Source organism: Arabidopsis lyrata (assembly GCF_000004255.2).
Source record: "Arabidopsis lyrata subsp. lyrata unplaced genomic scaffold ARALYscaffold_1, whole genome shotgun sequence".
In the NCBI taxonomy this organism is placed as follows: domain Eukaryota; kingdom Viridiplantae; phylum Streptophyta; class Magnoliopsida; order Brassicales; family Brassicaceae; genus Arabidopsis; species Arabidopsis lyrata.
In genome coordinates, this window is record NW_003302555.1 from 27,404,706 (window position 1) to 27,423,305 (window position 18,600).

The 18,600-nt window shown below is 35.6% G+C and overlaps 2 protein-coding genes and 1 long non-coding RNA gene across 3 annotated transcripts; 2 read left to right on the forward strand and 1 right to left on the reverse strand.

The window, feature by feature from the left end:
• Positions 1 to 1,271: 1,271 nt before the first annotated feature.
• Positions 1,272 to 4,496, reverse strand: LOC110224673. The gene is made up of 2 exons (XR_002329172.1): positions 3,823 to 4,496; positions 1,272 to 1,713 (listed from the first exon to the last, which is right to left on the reverse strand). It is a non-coding gene; the product is annotated as an uncharacterized LOC110224673 (long non-coding RNA).
• Positions 4,497 to 13,382: 8,886 nt separating this feature from the next.
• Positions 13,383 to 14,063, forward strand: LOC110224464 (probable LRR receptor-like serine/threonine-protein kinase At1g51860; the record flags this gene model as incomplete). Its single annotated transcript, XM_021010550.1, has 2 exons — positions 13,383 to 13,561; positions 13,648 to 14,063. Coding segments are annotated over 2 exons (576 nt in total), but the record flags the coding sequence as incomplete, so codon positions are not given.
• Positions 14,064 to 14,081: 18 nt separating this feature from the next.
• LOC110224465 (probable LRR receptor-like serine/threonine-protein kinase At5g59680) lies at positions 14,082 to 17,169 on the forward strand. The gene is made up of 11 exons (XM_021010551.1): positions 14,082 to 14,598; positions 14,682 to 14,823; positions 14,909 to 14,980; positions 15,063 to 15,134; positions 15,235 to 15,318; positions 15,893 to 16,059; positions 16,164 to 16,520; positions 16,587 to 16,673; positions 16,774 to 16,844; positions 16,926 to 17,002; positions 17,091 to 17,169. The coding sequence occupies exons 1-11, from the start codon at positions 14,082 to 14,084 to the stop codon at positions 17,167 to 17,169; spliced, it is 1,725 nt and encodes a 574-aa protein (XP_020866210.1).
• Positions 17,170 to 18,600: the final 1,431 nt, after the last annotated feature.

Sequence of the window (18,600 nt, forward strand, 5' to 3'; positions counted from 1 at the left end):
TAAATAGAGAGCTTTTAAGGAAGAGAGAGGGGAGAAAAAAAAGGAAGAAAATCCTAAAAGCTTCTAAAATAGTACACGGTGAAGAATCCATGGCCATGGCCTAAATAAATCAGCGATGATCTATCACCTAACGACACGAGGACTCCATCGATTCTACCTAAAAGTATCAATTCCAACGGATCAACACCTAGATTCTCCTTTGATACTTGTTAGAGGATTATGATCTCCTATTGTTTTACTTTTATGTAAACAAAAGATTACTTATGAATAAAATATATCTTCATGCGTTAATCCGTAGAACTGTGTATACACGAACCGGTTAAAAATTGCCCAAACAATTGGCGCTAGAAGGAGGGGCAGTTTTAACTATGTGAGTATGAACGACGCAAGAGATAATTTAATGAAGACATGAGTTAATATGAGAACGCAGATAAGCTCATAAAATCATGATCTACTACGATGATGAAGAATCTAATGATTGGGGGCAAAGCTACTAACGCTTAACGATATAGGATTTCTAGCACATGTTGTTCAAAGGAAACTACATTAAACAATAACGGAAGATCAGCATCGTTCGTCTCATGGTAGACACTAACATTGAGAATGGTGGATTACACCATTAGCCTTTGAGTATATATTGACTGTGGCGTGACATAAGGAGAAGTTATCCTGACGAAATGTGCAAAGCACCTTGATGTTCGTTTAAATCATGTAAATGGGCCTTAGGTTCCTGGGTTGCCGCGGTTCGTGCTCCACCTCGGGGTGACCACAGTGTTAACCGCCAACGAGACAGAAGAATGTTTTTTTGATCAACAAAATCTATCAAGCAATGAGCTACATGTTTCAATTCCTAAACGTCTCCTTGAGAGCACAAAAAGGATTGGTTACACTAAGGTAATAATTGTACATTAATTTGATAGATGTTTAGCTAATAAAGAGACCTTAGTGTGTTTTAGATGCGTGTGATCTCTCTAAAAACATATCTAAAAAGTATACATTATGCGAATTTAAACTTCTAATATTTTATACTCAAATAATAAGTTCCTTTATAATTATTCAGAACAAAAGTATACATGTATGCGAATTTAAACTTTTAATATTTAATATACTTAAATAATAAGCTCCTTGTATAAAATAAATATTCAAAAAAGTTATTAATAGGAAATGCACAAAATATTTATTATAAACAATAAAACCTAATTTATTTTTTATTTAAAAGATTATAATATGCGAATCAAGACTCATGTGATGATCACACACACTCACGAAACTAGCCCAAAGTGACTATTTAGTATTATTAAATATTATTATTACGAGTTCTTATAAAATAAAACCAAAAATGTGATTGACTTGCAGTTTGTAAATTTAACTTGGTGATCTGATGGTCTGATATTTCTCATGTTTTTATGAGCATTTTTAAACGAATCAATTACAGATTTTGTCGTTTTTCCGTGGGGCAATTATTGTAAGTCATATAAACGCACAGACATTCTTCTTTCGGTGCCCTGGGTGACATTCTCTCTTCTTTTTTGCGTGGTTTCCTTTGCGGGACTTGTATTCTGCAAGTACCAGTCCCATTGGCGTATTTCGTCTTACATAGAGGGACACACAATTCAATCACACATGTTGATACAAATGATTTACCGTCAACACTTTCATTTGGTATAACTATAGCACACAATCTCTGCCCTACTGTTTCATTTACCATCACCCCTATTATAGTTAAAAAAAAAAGAGAGTTAAATATGAAAGACATAAAATATCAGTTTCATTATAAACAATAAACATATATATTATATTGAATGTTTAACGAAGTTATTTTCTTATATTATTAAAACACACACATACACACACGTACGTATATACGTAGTTGATTGTTTGCAAATAATTTATCATTATATCTATAATAACCATAATCATATGTATAGTTTTTATAACTATGATTAGTTTAAAAACATTAATCTTTATAAAAAACACTAAAGCGTAGATAATGTTCATGCTTCTCTTCTATCTCAAATGCGTTTAACATCTAAAATTGTACATAGATTTATTAATTTCCATCGTTTTATACATGCTAGAAAGTGGTACATAGATTTCCAATCAACTTTATTATGTTTCTCATGTTGTTTTTAATCTAACACCGCGTTCTCCTATGTTTGGAAAAATATACTCGTCACTTAATAACAAACCAAAATGTAGAGTATGTATTTAATGGTAATGTTTAGATGATAAGATCGATAATAGTTTTTTTTTGAGAGGATCTGTACATGAAACATTATTATCACTTATTAGTTGAGGGGTTTGGAATGCATCGATTGATACTTGAAAATTTTAATTAAAATTGATGGCCAATACTTGAAGGGTTATTTTCCTTCAAATCTTGAAAAGAAATAAATATATCTTACTATATAAAGTTGATTTTTCAAAGTTAGTCATTTACACGATCGCGGCATGTGTTAAATTTATCGATTAGATGCTGACACGTTTCCAAAAAAAACTTTATTTTCTTTAAGGAAATAGGAAATTATTTTTTTCTTTCTTAAATACATATCTACATATACTTTTTTACATGTGTTTATGCAATTTTTTTTTCTATCACCAAAAAAAAGACAAAAAAAAACTAACAATAAAAATTGTATATGCATGCTAATTTACATGTGTCATTTGTCAATTAGATTCTTACATGCATCAAATTTTAATAATTCATTTAGCATAGTAATTATTTTATAGAAATGAATGTTGAAATTAAAAAGAACCATATATATAAGTTATTTAATATTAATTTAGTTAGATAAACATTCTATCTCTCGTTAGAATGTAGTGTTTTTTATACGTAAGTGAAGACAAAAATAAACTTGAAATCTTTTATGAGTTTTTAGGAATGAATTTTAATTACTTGATAAGAGTATTAGTATAGTTTTATTTTATAAATTCAACATATGCAATGCCTCTAAGTGAAAAACACAAAATAACTTTATTAAGTAATGAGCGTAGAGGAATGAATTTTGGATCAATTGATAAGAATGTTATATATTTATTTATGTTTTATTTATTAAATTTGAACTCATTTAAAAAATTAGTCTGACATGAGGTAAAATGATTATTTATGAGATTACAACATATAGGCAAATATATTAAAAAATAAATTTTGGTTTTCCAAATTCTTTTGTGGATGTTTTCATTTTTTACTAACTATGTTTTATTAATTTCTTAATTATTTTTAGTACTATTAAAATAAAGATTTGATATGATGCATATCATATTTTTGATAAATGTTTTTTGGCTGTTATAACATCAGTATCGAGTGCGTAAAAATTAAAATCTGCTTTAGCATGGTGGAATAAATAGTTAAACTCTATTCCAAAGTGGAATGTATGAGGTTTATCAGTGTCTAAATAAATCATCAGATCAAATCTAAACGAAGTATGTGTGTTACCATTTAGAATTCGAATATTATTAGTAAATGTCGTTTACATTTATTTCTTATACCTGCTTATTTACCCAGGCCTTATACTATTAGTTTAAAATCTACTTTTACTATCTCATGTTTAGTAGGTATTAAACGTGCATTAAACTATGTACTATATCACCATATATAACCATTCCATAATTAGGGGATGCAAAAAAAAATGCACTATAAGTTGAATGTGAAAGATATATATATGGTAACAATTTTATTGAGTTCGGTGGTTTAGGGAAAAAACTAATATTTGACATAAGATTGGAGAAAAATCAAATTTATATTTTTAAAAAGAAATAACATATTTTTAACAAATATATTATCTTTGAATGATAATAACGGTTGTAAATGTAAATACACACCTATAGCGAGGATGCCGAAGATACTTAGAATGGTGACCGAGAGTTGATTGGGTTTACTCATCTCAAAAATGAATGAATTGATGTTCTTTTAAAAGTTTTTTAAAAATGAACAAAGTTTACAAGTATTTATAACGAAAGTTACATGTGTCTTTTTTTAGTACATCGTAACCTCCTTAAAGTTTTGTCCTAAAGACATGGTTCTCCATTGATTCTATCTTTTTGCTTTCTCATATATGGAAATCTTAGAATCACACAATTATTTCTGTTACCTACACCATTAAGTTAAACAAAGTTCTTTAATAGGTGATTGATTCAATCAAGAGACAAGATAAAATTACAAAAGAAATATCAGTGAATATAAAATGAGATAAAAAGGCTCAACGGTCCGCTTTAGAGTTTGTTTAAATGTTTTTAGATTATCCTTATGGTAAAAATGGGTGGCGATCGACTATATGACTTAGATACGGGTGATTATTATTTTTGTCTCACATGACTTGGTGTTTTGTGCAAAAAAACCCTCGAAGTAACCAATTTTTGCAAGAAAACCCTCCATCTCAAATAAATGCAAGTCAATACCGCCATCTCAAAAGTCACCCGCAATATAGCCCTCGCGTGTATCGATGACGTGGCAGCCGTTAACTCCGTCAGTGGGTTTTGTGCAAAAAAAACCCTCGAAGTAGCCAAATTGCAAAAAAAACCTTCATTAAACCAATTTTTGCAAAAAAACCCTTTCGGGTATTTTAAAATTCGGGTACGGGTTCGGGTTTACCTATAATACCCAAAAATAAAAATTGTTGTATGTAAATCTATCCACCCTATTGTTCGTACCGAAGTTGCAATAATAAATAAGTACGAGTTTTTGGGAGCGAACGGAGATATTTCTCTTATTAACGATAATCGTGCTTCCGTGATTACAAAGATGGAATTCGAGTGAACGAGAATACGAAATATACGCAAGAGTTAGCTATGATTTTTAGAGAAGTAATATATGTTTTGTCGAGGCTCTGAGCCTTACAGAAGGTGATTCCGTGCCGGGCACGTTTTTCGAGGCTCTGAGTCTTACAGAAGTTGATTTCGTGGCTTGCATGTTTTTCGAAGCTCTGAGTCTTACAGAAGTTGATTTCGTGGCTTGCACATTTTTCGAGGCTCTGAGCCTTACAAAATATTTTGTCTCTTTTGCGACGAATTTGGGCTTTTACAGAAGATTTTCTGGTTTTACAGAAAACTTATGTAAATTTTACAGAATTCTTTTGTTCAACTCTAGATTTTTCCTTCTCCTATAAATGGCTCCACCATGTCTTACTTTGATCATGCCAATGATCAGAAATTTATGAAGATATCAAAATCGATTATTACCATATTGTTTCATTTGCTTCCCTGTACAATCGAATTCTCCAACAATCGTTTTTTCAAAACAAACCTTGGCTACTTTGAGTGTTTTTTTGCACAAAATTTGGCTACTTTGAGGGTTTCCTTGCAAAACTTGACTACTTTGAGGGTTTTTTTGCACAAAAGTTCACTCGTCGTGACGTTTTGGAACAGAGTTAACGGCTGCCACGTCATCGATACACGCGAGGGCTATATTGCGGGTGACTTTTGAGATGGTGGTATTGACTTGCATTTATTTGAGATGGAGGGTTTTCTTGCAAAAATTGGCTACTTCGAGGGTTTTTTTGCACAAAACCCTTCAAAATATGAATGTCCCTTTGCAGAATATAGATCGATGAGTGCTGTCACACGAGTGTTAACGTGGGATCGAGTACTTCTTTCAAATTTGGTGTTTACTACATGGGCCAATTAGTGGATATTATATGGGACACTATATATATAAATACTAAATATAATTTAATTAGCTAACTTATATTATAGTTATTAAAATTTTGATTACATTAGTTACAATTAAATTGATATAAAGTAAAAAAAAAAAAAAAATCAATAAAAGAACAATAGAAGGGCTTGAATTTTGGTTGATGTGGGGCACATATTGGTGTAAAACAACTAAAAGAGCTGCATTTTTAGTTACATATAGGTTCTAGCTTATATTATATATATAGGATTGGGTATGGGGCACATGCTCCACCCAAGACCAACGTGGGTCTGTCCCTGCGGCTTTGCACATTGCTGCAAATTTTGTTTCCATGAGAGAAAAATGCATATTGAGTTCGATTATCACTTTGTTCGTGATGAAACGTAACTGAAAAAGCTTTGGGATCACAAAGTATTAAATAAGGACTCCTATGGAAATACACCTAATATACCACTATATCTCCGATTATGTTAATCTTCTAGTTATCGACATACGTAAATTCTTTCTTCCGTCAAAAGATCTCACCAACGCTTCCCTCTTTAATTCGGCATTGATCCGGCGTGTCGCACATCACGAGCTCCGGTATCGGACTCATCTCATCTCTGACAAACCACCATACCAACTCTCTGCTAATTTTGGATCGATCCTGGACATGGATTTAGGACCCAAACATGTTTCTAGCGTTTCTCGTCCACCGTCAAGTTCCGGTAACAAGCACTCCCCGGCGCCTTTCATTATTGTTTGGTAAAAAATCACCAGGACCAGACTAATCGACAAAGGATTACTTTTTCCTTAAAAAATTTAAAAGGCTCCAGAGTGTGTTTGTTAATGGCATGCCTTATTTAGCAAAATTAACCAACCAAAGTTTACAATTTAATAGAAAAGTCAATAAAAATTGGATATATATATATATATATATATATATATATATATATATATATATATATATATATTTCACCAAATGAATATTTCATGCTTTTTTCAGCGAAAACGCATAGCTGATGATTTTGTTTTGACATTTTGTCCAATTAAATAATCCATGTGTATGAGCAAAAAAAAAAAAGACAAGTAATTAAATTCTGAAGACTTTTCTAATCAAATTTGTCTTTTAATCACCTATGTGAAAACTCTAGCATTGAAGGAAATACTGTCTCTATTTTTTTTCTTATACTCCAAGAAAGGCAAAAGTTGATCGAATAAATGCATGTTGAAATCTCGTAATTAAAATTTCGGTAGCCAGATCATAATAAGGTCCATCCAAAACTAGATTTGAAAGTAGAGTAATCGTACGTAAATTAAGAGCAAAAACATGTATCATGTTTTACGGTAGACCCACGATTATATAGAATTACTTAGGCCTGGGCAAAAAAACCGTACCCGAGTACCCGAACCGAAACCGACCCGAAAAAACCGGTTCGGGGCGGGTACGGGTATTAGCTATTTACCCTATTGGGTCTTGTATTGTCGTACCCGTGGGTATAGGGTAAAACCCGATCCGAACCCGATACCCGAACGGGTACCCGATTACCCAAAATTACTTATACTTATACATATAAAAACTTTATATATATGTAATATTTGAGCTAAATACATTTATATCCAAATATCCGAGAGTAATTACCAAAAATTAAATGCACTTATATTTATATATTTAAGACTAAATATATTTATACGCGAGATGCTTGTAAATTTTTTAAATATTTGGACAAAATTCCGGTTATTCGGATAAATTTTTGGGTGAAACTTGGATATTTGAGTAAAATTGCGGATAAAATTCGGATATTAGAGTAAAATTTTGGGTAAAATTCGGGTATTTGGTAAAATTTTGGGTATTTGGGTATAAAATACCCGAACCCGATGGGTGCCCGATTTTTTCGGGTATTTAGCGGTTCTAAAAATCTAAACCCGAACCGACCCGAACCCGATTAGACCCGAACCGAAACCGAACCGATATTTTAGATTTACCCTATTGGATCCTAAACTCCTCTACCCGAAAGACCCGTACCCGATCGGGTTTTACCCGAACCCGACCCGCATACCCGAATGCCCACCCCTAGAATTACTCATCAATAAGCACGTTCACTCACAGTTAGGCTTAGACGTTCGAATATTCATATCGGTTCAGCTTTGGTTCTGTTTTTTTTCAGTTCTATAGTTTATGATCCATATAGGAATCGAAACTGTTTCGGTTTGGTTCTGGTTCAGTTCTCATTCTTTCGATTCTGAAGTTTAGGATCTATTCAGATATTTTTTTTCGGATATTTTTGGGTGTTTCAAATATTACTTGGTATTTTCGGATATTTTCGAGTATTTTTAGTTATTTTAGTGCTATTTTCGAGAATAGTCTTTGGAAATTGGGTGAGTGTTGCGATAAAACCTGTTGATCCGGAGCTTAATGTTTAGTTAAGCTCGTTATTCAATTTATTAAACACCAACCCAACCCACATGGTCTTTTTTTTTTCGTGACTTTGAAACGTTCTATATCTAACCCTATATTTCTTCTTTTTCTTCTAATCTTTATGATTTGTTATATAGAGAGCCTAGCTTCTTATATTCATTAGCTTTACGAATACGCTCTGCATTAAATTGCTAAGAAATAACAAAAAAAAATGAAACAAAAAACAAAAAGGCTCTGCAACCAAATATAAATCTCACCTCTCTTCATCTGAATCGTCACTTTCTTCTTTTTTCTTGGAAAGAGAATCGTCACTTTCTTCTACTCATATATATAATTTTTTTTTTTTTGTGAAAAAGAATTATGGGAGCTATTACGATTGTAGAAGAAGATAATTTGAGAGAGTTTGTTAGAGACGTTTATCAAAACATTTCTCGTTATTCTTCATTATCACTGTACAAGTATTTATACTCTCCATCTATACAATTATACAATTGGTTAAGTTAAACCAAATAACTAAACCCACTAAACCAAGATATACAATCTGATATGCCCCCTCAAGATGAGCATTCAAAAATGTTGAGAATGTTCATCTTGGATTTAAGATGCTCAAATTGATGAGGAAACAATGGTTTAGTCAAAATGTCGGCTACTTGATCTTCAGTTCTCACATGAAGTAGCTTCAGTTGGCCATCATCCAATCGTTCCCGAACTGTATGACAATCTATCTCAATATGTTTAGTCCTTTCATGGAAAACTGGATTTGTTGCAATGTATATGGCTGCAGTACTATCTGAAAATAGGATAGGCACTGGTGGAGAAGTCTTTAAAGAAGTAAGAAGAGTGTATAACCAGACTATCTCACAAGTTGCCAAAGCTAAAGCTCTGTACTCAGCTTCTGCAGAGGACCTAGAAACGGTGTGTTGTTTCTTTGACCGCCAAGATATCAAAGAATCCCCCACAAACATTGAAAAACCAGTAGTAGAACGGCGGCTATCAGAACAGGAAGCCCAGTCTGAGTCTGCAAACCCTTTTAATGTAAGATCAGGGGAAGCAGAATAAAACAAACCTTGACCCACTGTTCCTTTGATATATTGCAAAACTCTGTAAGCTCCAGCAAGATGAGTAGTACGTGGAGCAGAAGAGAATTGACACAACTTATTAACAGCAAAAGTGATATCTGGCCTGGTTATGGTCAGATACATCAATTTACCAACAATTCTGCGATATTGCTCTTTATCTTCTAGCAAATCACCATCATTCTTCATCAGTTTCACATTAGGAATCATTGGAACTGAAACCGGCTTACATCCAAGCATACCAGTAGACTGCAGCAACTCTAAAGCATATTTTCTCTGGCACAAAGAAATCCCTGCAGTCGTTCTAGCAACCTCAAGCCCCAAAAAAAACTTCAAATCACCAAGATCTCTCAGTTTAAATCTCAGCTTCAAATCAGTAGTCAATTTTGTTGCAGCAGCTTCACTTGTGCTAGCTATCACAATATCATCAACATAAACCAGAACAATAACAAAATCACCGTCATACTCCCTGAGAAATAAAGTATGATCACCATGAGTCTTTTGAAAACCCAAACTGAAAAGTGAACCAGAAAATTTCTTGAACCACTGTCTGGAAGCTTGTTTAAGACCATAAATGGATCTTTTCAGCCTACAAACAGCATTAGATGGTAATTGAATCCCTTTTCTTGCTGCATAACCTTCAGGTAACTTCATGAATATCTCCTCTTCCAATTCTCCATTCAAAAACGCATTAGACACATCCAATTGTTTTAAAAACCATTTCTTGGAAGCTGAAACTTTCAACAACAGCTTGATCGTGGTCATTTTAGCAACAGGAGAGAATGTATCAGTATAATCCAAACCTTCTTTCTGTGTATAGCCCTTCGCAACCAGTCGAGCTTTATACCTTTCAAGACTACCATCAGCCAAAAATTTCAATGTGAATACCCATTTACAGCCTACTGCTTTCTTGCCTGCTGGTAATGTAGTAATCTCCCAAGTGTTAGTAGATTCCATAGCACCAATCTCAGCATCAACTGCCTCACACCATTCTTTGGTGTCCTGTGCCTCAGCATAAGTGGTGGGAATAGGAATTTTTGTGATATTATTAATATAACACATATGAGATGGAGAAATTTTAGAGTAAGAAAGAGTAGATGAAATAGGATATTTATGATTAGATTGCATAGTATTGCAATAATAATCTGACAGATGAGCAGGTGGTTTCCTAACTCTCTGTGAAGAAATTTGTGGTGGTAGATCAGAAATTTGTGATGGAAGAGAAGAGAAAGAAGATTGTTGAATACCTGAAGGCACAGGAACCACTGGCGTGAATAACTCCAAAAACTTCTCTGACTTAGGATCAATAGCCAAAGGAAACACCTCCTCATGAAAAATAACATTCCTGGATATGAAAACAGTATTACTCTCCAAGTCCATAAGCTTGTATCCTTTATAACCAGAAGGGTATCCCAAGAAAACACAAGCCTTCGATCTAGGCTGAAACTTGTGCCTCTGTTTTGGTGAAGTAGAGCTATAACACAAACATCCAAATGTCTTGAGCTGATCATACTGAGGAGGGGTACCAGTGAGGATCTCATAAGGAGTTTTATTCATTAGAAGCTGTGAAGGAGTCCTATTGATGAGGAAAACAGCTGTTAGAACACAATCACCCCATAGAGAAAGTGGTACCTGAGATTGAAACATGAGAGCTCTAGCAACATTGAGTATATGTTGATGTTTACGCTCCACTACCGAGTTCTGTTCTGGTGTCTCTGGACAAGAATGAAACGATGCAATACCTTTTTGTTGATACAAACTCACAAATCTCAGTTCTGGTGCATTATCAGACCTTACAGCTTTCACTTTAACCTTATACTGATTCTCAATTTGTTCAATAAAACCAGGGAATACTGTAAGAACTTCAGACTTGTTTCTAAGCAAATAAATCCATGTTGCTCTTGAATGATCATCCACTATTGTCAAAAAATATTTAAAACCCTCAACTGTTTCAACTGAGAAAGGCCCCCATATGTCAATGTGTAACATATCAAAGATTTCATTACAAACTTTATTTGGAGAAGGAAAGGAGAGCTTTCTCTGTTTTGCTAAATGACAAACATGACAATAATCTGATCCTTTGTTCTTATGCTTAGTAATTCCCAAAGATTCTGAAATAACATCCAAACGCTGTAAAGAGGCATGACCAAGTCTTCTATGCCACATACTGATGTCCACAACCGCATTCACTGAGATAGGAGGATCTTCAATATCCAGCACATATAAATTTGCAACTCTTCTACCTTTCCCAAGCATCCGGGCCTTGATAGGATCCTGAATTTCACAAGAAGTTTTGTCAAAAATCACCTTTGAACCAATATCATCAGTCAGAGAGCTTATACTGAGTAGATTTAATCTAAACTCTGGTATAAACAACACATTCTTGAGAAGAATGCTGTTGTTGAGTCTCAAAGTACCAACACCACTGATCTTCACAGTGGGACCTGTTGGCAAATTCACTGAACTCATAATAGAAGTATCCATTGTCAAGAAAAGATTTCTATCATGAGAAACATGATGTGTGGCTCCGGAGTCTATTACCCATGTTGTAGAGGAAAGAGTATGCTGAGCAACAGTCAAGATTCCAATAAAACAATAGGTGGAAGGTGAAAAAGAAATACCAATGTTGTCAGACTGAGAAGTACTAGCCACTGCAGAAACATTCTGAGGTTGAGTCTGAAGCTGTGAGCTAAACATAGCAATGAACTGTTGAAGTTGTTCTTTGCTTAGCGTACCCATCATATTCTCCAAACTTTGAGGATGATCAATAGATCCTGCAGGAACCAGAGCAACATTTGCAGCAACAGGTTTTGGTTTCTGAAATTTTTCACCATTCTTACCCTTAGGAATGAAACCCGGAGGAAAGCCATGTTTCTTGTAACACCTCTCTGCAATGTGACCAACACGATTGCAATAAGAGCAAATTGGCCTCCCCTTGTGTGGACCATTCTGAACATAATAAACAGTAGGATCCATGCCAGTAGTCATGACAGATTCTGAAACCTGAAAAGCAACTGGAGGAGCAACAACATTTGAAAAGCCTTGTTGACTGTTGTCTTGATCCAGAATATGATACACCTCTGCTAAGCTAGGGAGGACCTTCTTTGCAATAATCTGTCTGCGTATAATCGCATAAGACTCATTCAATCCAGCTAAGAATTTCACTATCTTAGCTCTTTCTGCCTTTTGTTGCAGACGAATTGCTTTTCCACAAATACAAGGATCATCAAGTGCTTCTGTACTATCCAGCTGATCCCATAAAGTCTTGAGACGAGTATAGTACTCAGACAAAGACAAAGTTCCTTGGCGTAAGTCCTGAATCTCTTGAGTAAGATTATATGTGCGCGGGAGATTAGTCAAATTGAATCGACTATGAAGATCACGCCATATATCCGAAGCATCATTCATACGAAGAATGCTACGATAAATCTGAGGAGAAACAGAGTTTAATAGCCAAGATTTGACCATGCTATTACACCTAGACCACAGACGAAAATTGACATCCGATTCTAAGGGACGAGGCAAAGTTCCATCTATGAATCCAGTTTTGTTCTTAGCATCTAAAGAGATAAGCATCGCAACACTCCAATCACCATAGTTCGTTTCATCTAAGCGATGAGAGATGATATTCAAACCTGGATGATCGGCGCTATGCATAAAAAACGGAGACAGATTCGGATCTCCAGATTCCGACGTTGTGAGAACTCGCGAAGCTCCAGAAACTTGAGATCGGTTAACTGGAGGAGAGATCGGAGGAGAATCAACAACATCGGTGGATCGCGACGGCTTCCGAACAGCTGAACTTGTTCCTGACTTCGATCGAGTAGATTTCCGAGTGGCGCGAGCTACAGTCACCATTGTTTCTTGAAATCAAGCAATGGAAATGACGATTGTGAGCTCAAAAACGAAGAAATCGGATCAAAATCAATGGAGATTAGAGCTTTGATGGCTCTGATACCATATTACGATTGTAGAAGAAGATAATTTGAGAGAGTTTGTTAGAGACGTTTATCAAAACATTTCTCGTTATTCTTCATTATCACTGTACAAGTATTTATACTCTCCATCTATACAATTATACAATTGGTTAAGTTAAACCAAATAACTAAACCCACTAAACCAAGATATACAATCTGATAGGAGCAATGGTACTACTTACCATTTGTCTTCTCTTTAGTCTGCCACGAGTTTTCTCAGGTACAAAGAAAAACCAATTTACTTTTATAACTAATAAATATCCCAAGTCGGTTTAGTTTTCAAAAATTTATCTTTCTGATGATTTTTTTTTTCCCTCACAGAATTTACATTTACCAGTCTATCGTGTGGTTCTCCAAGAGGAACCACGTTTAAAGACAGAGATACAGGTATTAGCTACATTTCGGATACGGACTTCATATCCACGGGTGTTGGGAGCAAGATAAAATCGTTGTACCAGACCAAAACAGAGGAAAAACACTGGTAATATTTATATTAGAACATTCGTAAATAATATTTAACTTAGACCGCTCGTTATTTTAAAACAAATTATTTACTTGTTACGCAAGGTACCTCCGGAGTTTTCCAATCGGTTTCAGAAACTGTTATACGTTTGATTTGAACTCAGGAGAAAGGTATCTGATCAGGACAACTTTCCTACACGGAGGTTATGACAACAACTCCATTAGGCGGTTCGAGCTCCATCTCGGGGTTAACCGATGGACGACGGTATCAACCGTCAACGAGACAGAAGAAATTGTTTTTGAGATGATTCATCTTTTGACCACTGACAGGTTACAAGTCTGTCTGGTCAAGACAGGGGATTCAACGCCATTCATATCCGGTTTAGAGCTGCGTCAACTCAATAGCAAAGCCTATAATAACACTTCAACAGGATACTTGCAGACTTTCTTGAGAGCAGACGTTGGCTCAATCTCTAACCGACCCTTGAGGTTTTACTTTTGAATCTCATGTAAAATTCTGGAACGAACAAGCACTAAATATGCTCCTATTCATTTTTTTCAGATATAGAGCAGGTGTCTATGGAGCAGATGTCTTTGATCGCATTTGGCAGCCTTACAACTTAGAGAATTGGTCACAGATTAGGACCAATAACAGTGTAGATGTCTACAATGAATACCGGCCGCCAGAGAGTGCTATGATCACGGCCTCTGTTCCAACAGACCCGGACGCTCCTATGAACATTTCGCTAACCAGAGTGGAACCGGGTTCACAATTTTACGTTTGCCTGCACTTTTCTGAGATCCAAGATCTCAAATCTAATGAAACAAGAGAGTTTCATATCATGTACAATGGCAGGATTATCGTCAGAGCCTTTAGGCCGAGAAGATTATACACTTTCTCCGAAGTAATTGATCAGGAAGTCGGGCCTAATGCCAACGGAGAGTACACTTTTTCGTTTCAAAGGACCTTGGATTCCACGCTACCTCCTCTGCTGAACGCCATGGAGGTATACATTATGAAACCCTTAGGGAAACAAGCAACGGATAAAACAGAGGGTAAATCGACTATCTAACAAACTTTTTACTTTTTGATTTATTTATGTCAAGCACCAAAAATGACTTACATAACAACTTCTCAGTCGATGCAATTGATCGAATAAAGTCTAGGTGGGGTAGGGAGAAGATTGATTGGGAAGGTGACCCGTGTGTTCCACATGAATACATGTGGAACGGTCTTAAATGCAAGTATAAACACAACAAACACCCTAGAATCGTTTCTCTGTAAGTATAATTATATGGATTGCTTCACAAATGCTATTTAGAGGTCCACAAAAGGTTAATTGTTCTCATTTCGATCTTTAAAAAGGAACTTGACGGCCAGCGGTTTAATCGGGGAGATACCAGACACGTTATCAAATCTAACTTCACTAGAAGTACTGTAAGTAATTCTAAACACCAGAAAACATATGAAAGTTGTGATTTGAATATATGCTGATGGGTTTGGATTTGTTTTCTGGCAGTGATTTGTCTAACAACAATCTGACTGGTTCGGTCCCAGAGTTTTTGGCTGATATGGAATCATTGAAATTCATGTAAGTTTAGACGCAAGTGTCACAAAATCTGAAATTTCTTCTTTACACAGAAAAAAATCTAACATGTTGCAAACTCTGTTGTTGACTCTAAATCGTGCAGAAATCTATCATGCAATGAGCTAAATGGTCTAATAATCCCTAAACGTCTCCTTGATAGAGCACAAAAAGGATTGGTTACACTAAGGTAATGATTGTACATTAATTTGAGACATCTTTTAGCTAATAAAGTCGAGACCTTAATGTGTTTTAGATGCGTGTGATCTCTCTCAACTCTCTTAAGCTCCTTCGTGCAATGGAATTATAATGCAAGAAAGTAAAAATTAAACACCAATATTTTACAAGTTCATACCCCAAATCAGAACCATATATTTGCCTCCCAGAGCATCCCACGGAAACCACAGCCTTTAAGGTTTTTAATATCCCTTTCTCTCACTTGCTCAGTTCACACACTTGTCTTAAAGAACATAAAACAGAGGTGTTCTGTTTTTATGCACACAATGAGACAACTTGTGCACTACTCCAGTTCTTTTGTCAGACCCTCTCTCCTCATTAACTTCGAGCTAGTACCACTTGGTTTGGCGGCTTCACGTGACTGTCCTCCAAACAACACCCTCCTTGTTGGATAAATGCAAAACCTTTTGTTTCTCCGAGAGTCTCTCTCTTCCTTATACTTTTTGTCAAAACCTTTGGTGAGTTTGAAACAAAAACTCACAATGAAATCTTTAAACTTTATAACTAAAATTTTCTTTTAATACTAGCGTCGATGAATTTCCCGGGGTATGTTCGTCTCCTTCACACTCCACTACAAGCAAAAAGAAGACAAATATTGTTGTTGCATCAACACTCTTTTTAATCTTACTTATTGCAGCCGTCATTGTATTTATCTGCAAGAGGAAAAGAATAGCCGATCGACATCCCAGTTCAGGTATGTAGTCAGGAAAGTTGGATGATAATTCTTAATTTGCGTCCTATGGCTTACAAATAACACAATCTTCAGCAACTAGTAATCTTTTGATTTCGATTTTGTAGAAAATAATAATCTTCAGCAATGGGATCAAAGTAGCTTCTCAGACATTGCACAAAACGTGTTCACATACGAAGACTTGGCTCAAGCAACTGGTAACTTCTCCAGCACCAACCTCATTGGACAAGGTGGGTTTGGCTATGTTCACAGAGGAGTTACTTCCGATGGAACCGAGGTTGCCATTAAACAGCTTAAAGCTGGAAGCAGACAAGGCGAACAAGAGTTTCTAGCGGAGATAGAGATCATTAGTAGAGTCCATCATAAACATCTTGTTTCACTCCTTGGTTATTGCATAACCAGATGTCAAAGACTCCTTGTTTACGAGTTTGTGCCTAATAAGACTCTGGAGTTTCATCTGCACGGTAAGTTAACTTCCTTGCGATTAATGGTTTGTAACTTTGTGTGACTTAACACTTTCATATTTGCAGAGAAAGAAGCACCGGTAATGGAGTGGGCAAAAAGGATGAAGATTGCCTTGGGTTCAGCTAAAGGACTGTCATACTTGCATGATGACTGTGAGTACAGTTCTTTGTCAATGGGCTGTCTTGAACATTTCTTTCGAATTTTTATGTGTTTGGAGTCAATAAGAGTGCTTTTATTTTTCGTGGTTATCAGGTAACCCGAAAACAATACACCGAGATGTAAAGGCTACAAATATTTTAATTGATAATAGCTATGAGCCAAAGGTATTATTTAAACTTGTAAACATCTTTGAGATATATTTAAACTCCCCAACTAACTTAATCATGTTGAACCTGATGCATCAGTTAGCAGATTTTGGACTCGCCAGGTCTTGTTCAGACACTGAAACTCATGTTTCCACTCGGGTTATGGGAACATTCGGGTATGAAACCCTTTCTATATTCAACCATAACCATACGTTGATAACCAATACTAACAGTCTTTAAAACTTGTTTTCTTGTGAGATGCAGTTACTTGGCCCCTGAATATGCCTCTTCTGGGAAACTCACTGACAAATCAGATGTCTTTGTTAGTCTTTTGAAGGAATGAGAAAAAAAAAACAGAGTAAGAACAATGGTTGTAACTTGATCTTTATTGATAACTTGAAAAAGTATTACAACTCGAGTAATATGTTTAACAATCACACGTTCTAGAGTATTTAAACAAACCGAACAGATGTGATGTGTAAATGAAAGAACACAACTCTTAATCTAAAAGACACAACCTTAAAACAGAGTATTTGTGCCTCTTGATCAAGTAACTAACTAATGTGAATATAACTAACTTATACGAGATTTTGATTATAGTTCAACAGTCTTCTCGTTCGGAGTGGTGCTTCTCGAATTGATAACGGGACGCCGACCTTTTGATATGTCAATGCCATTTCCTGACGATGAGAGCATCGTTGATTGGGTGAGTGATTTTTTTTTTGCCTTAGCACCAATCATCAAATTTGATTAAGCTTCTAAGTTTTCCAAAATGCTCTAGGCGAAACCTTTGATGACAAAAGCTCTCAAGGATGGCAAGTTTGACGGTTTTGTTGACCCACGATTAGAGAATGACTTTGATGTCATCGAAATGACGAGAGTGGTTGCTTGCGCTGCTGCTAGCGTCCGCCATTCAGCCAACCGCCGCCCAACAATGAGCCAGGTACTATCAAACTGAAATTCTTTGTGGCAAATATTTAACCTCGCACTAGGATAAAACCTAAGACTTTGTGACTTAGGGTCATTGCAGATTGTTCAAGTATTTGAAGGCAACTTATTTCTAGATGACGTAACCGACGGAACTGCTTCAGAACACACCACTAGCTACAGCTTAGACGGGAGCTCGGATTACGGCTCAACACAATACAGAGATGATTTGAAGAAATTCAGGAAAATGGCACTTGAAAGCCATACATTCGGTAGCAGCGGTGTGACAAGCGAAAATGTTCAGAACTCAGAACCATCAGGCCCCTCTAGCATGACCGTAAGGCTAATGTAACTCGTCAGACCATACCGCGTCAGACCATACCGAACGAGAAAACTGATAAGTTCCGTGAAGAAGAGACTCAGGCCAAAACAGAGGATCTTAGCCAATAGAGTCCGGATCGGTTTAAGTCTTTCTAAAATAACCCTAAAGTATTTTTTATGTTTATCATTTATGCCCCCTTTACCTTTAAACGTTATAAAAGAAATGACAATTAAGAAAGAGAGTGGTTCTCTCAAAGCCACTGAAAATTCTCACCTTATGAAGAAAAAAGTGGTAAGTTCTCAAACAGAGGACTCTTGGTTAAAAAAAGTCTACTACTTTCACTTGGTTTTCAAGTTGTGTTCTTGCATGTGGATATCTTGTATTTGGTACTCCGCGGGTTGTGCACGATTTTACTTTAAAAATTCTATCAATGTGAATTTTTAAATATGAATATAATCATTCGAATTTTATAGGAATCTATATATACTCCAAACTTATTTTACTAAGCGATATTAAAAGGGAAAA

Excerpts from the sequence above, each read along its gene's own strand:
- LOC110224465 (XM_021010551.1), top strand. The coding sequence starts at position 14,082 with ATGCTCCTATTCATTTTTTTCAGATATAGAGCAGGTGTCTATGGAGCA. Across the intron at positions 15,135-15,234 it reads ATGGAATCATTGAAATTCAT|AAATCTATCATGCAATGAGC; the intron begins GTAAGTTTAGAC and ends TAAATCGTGCAG. Across the intron at positions 16,845-16,925 it reads ATAATAGCTATGAGCCAAAG|TTAGCAGATTTTGGACTCGC; the intron begins GTATTATTTAAA and ends CTGATGCATCAG.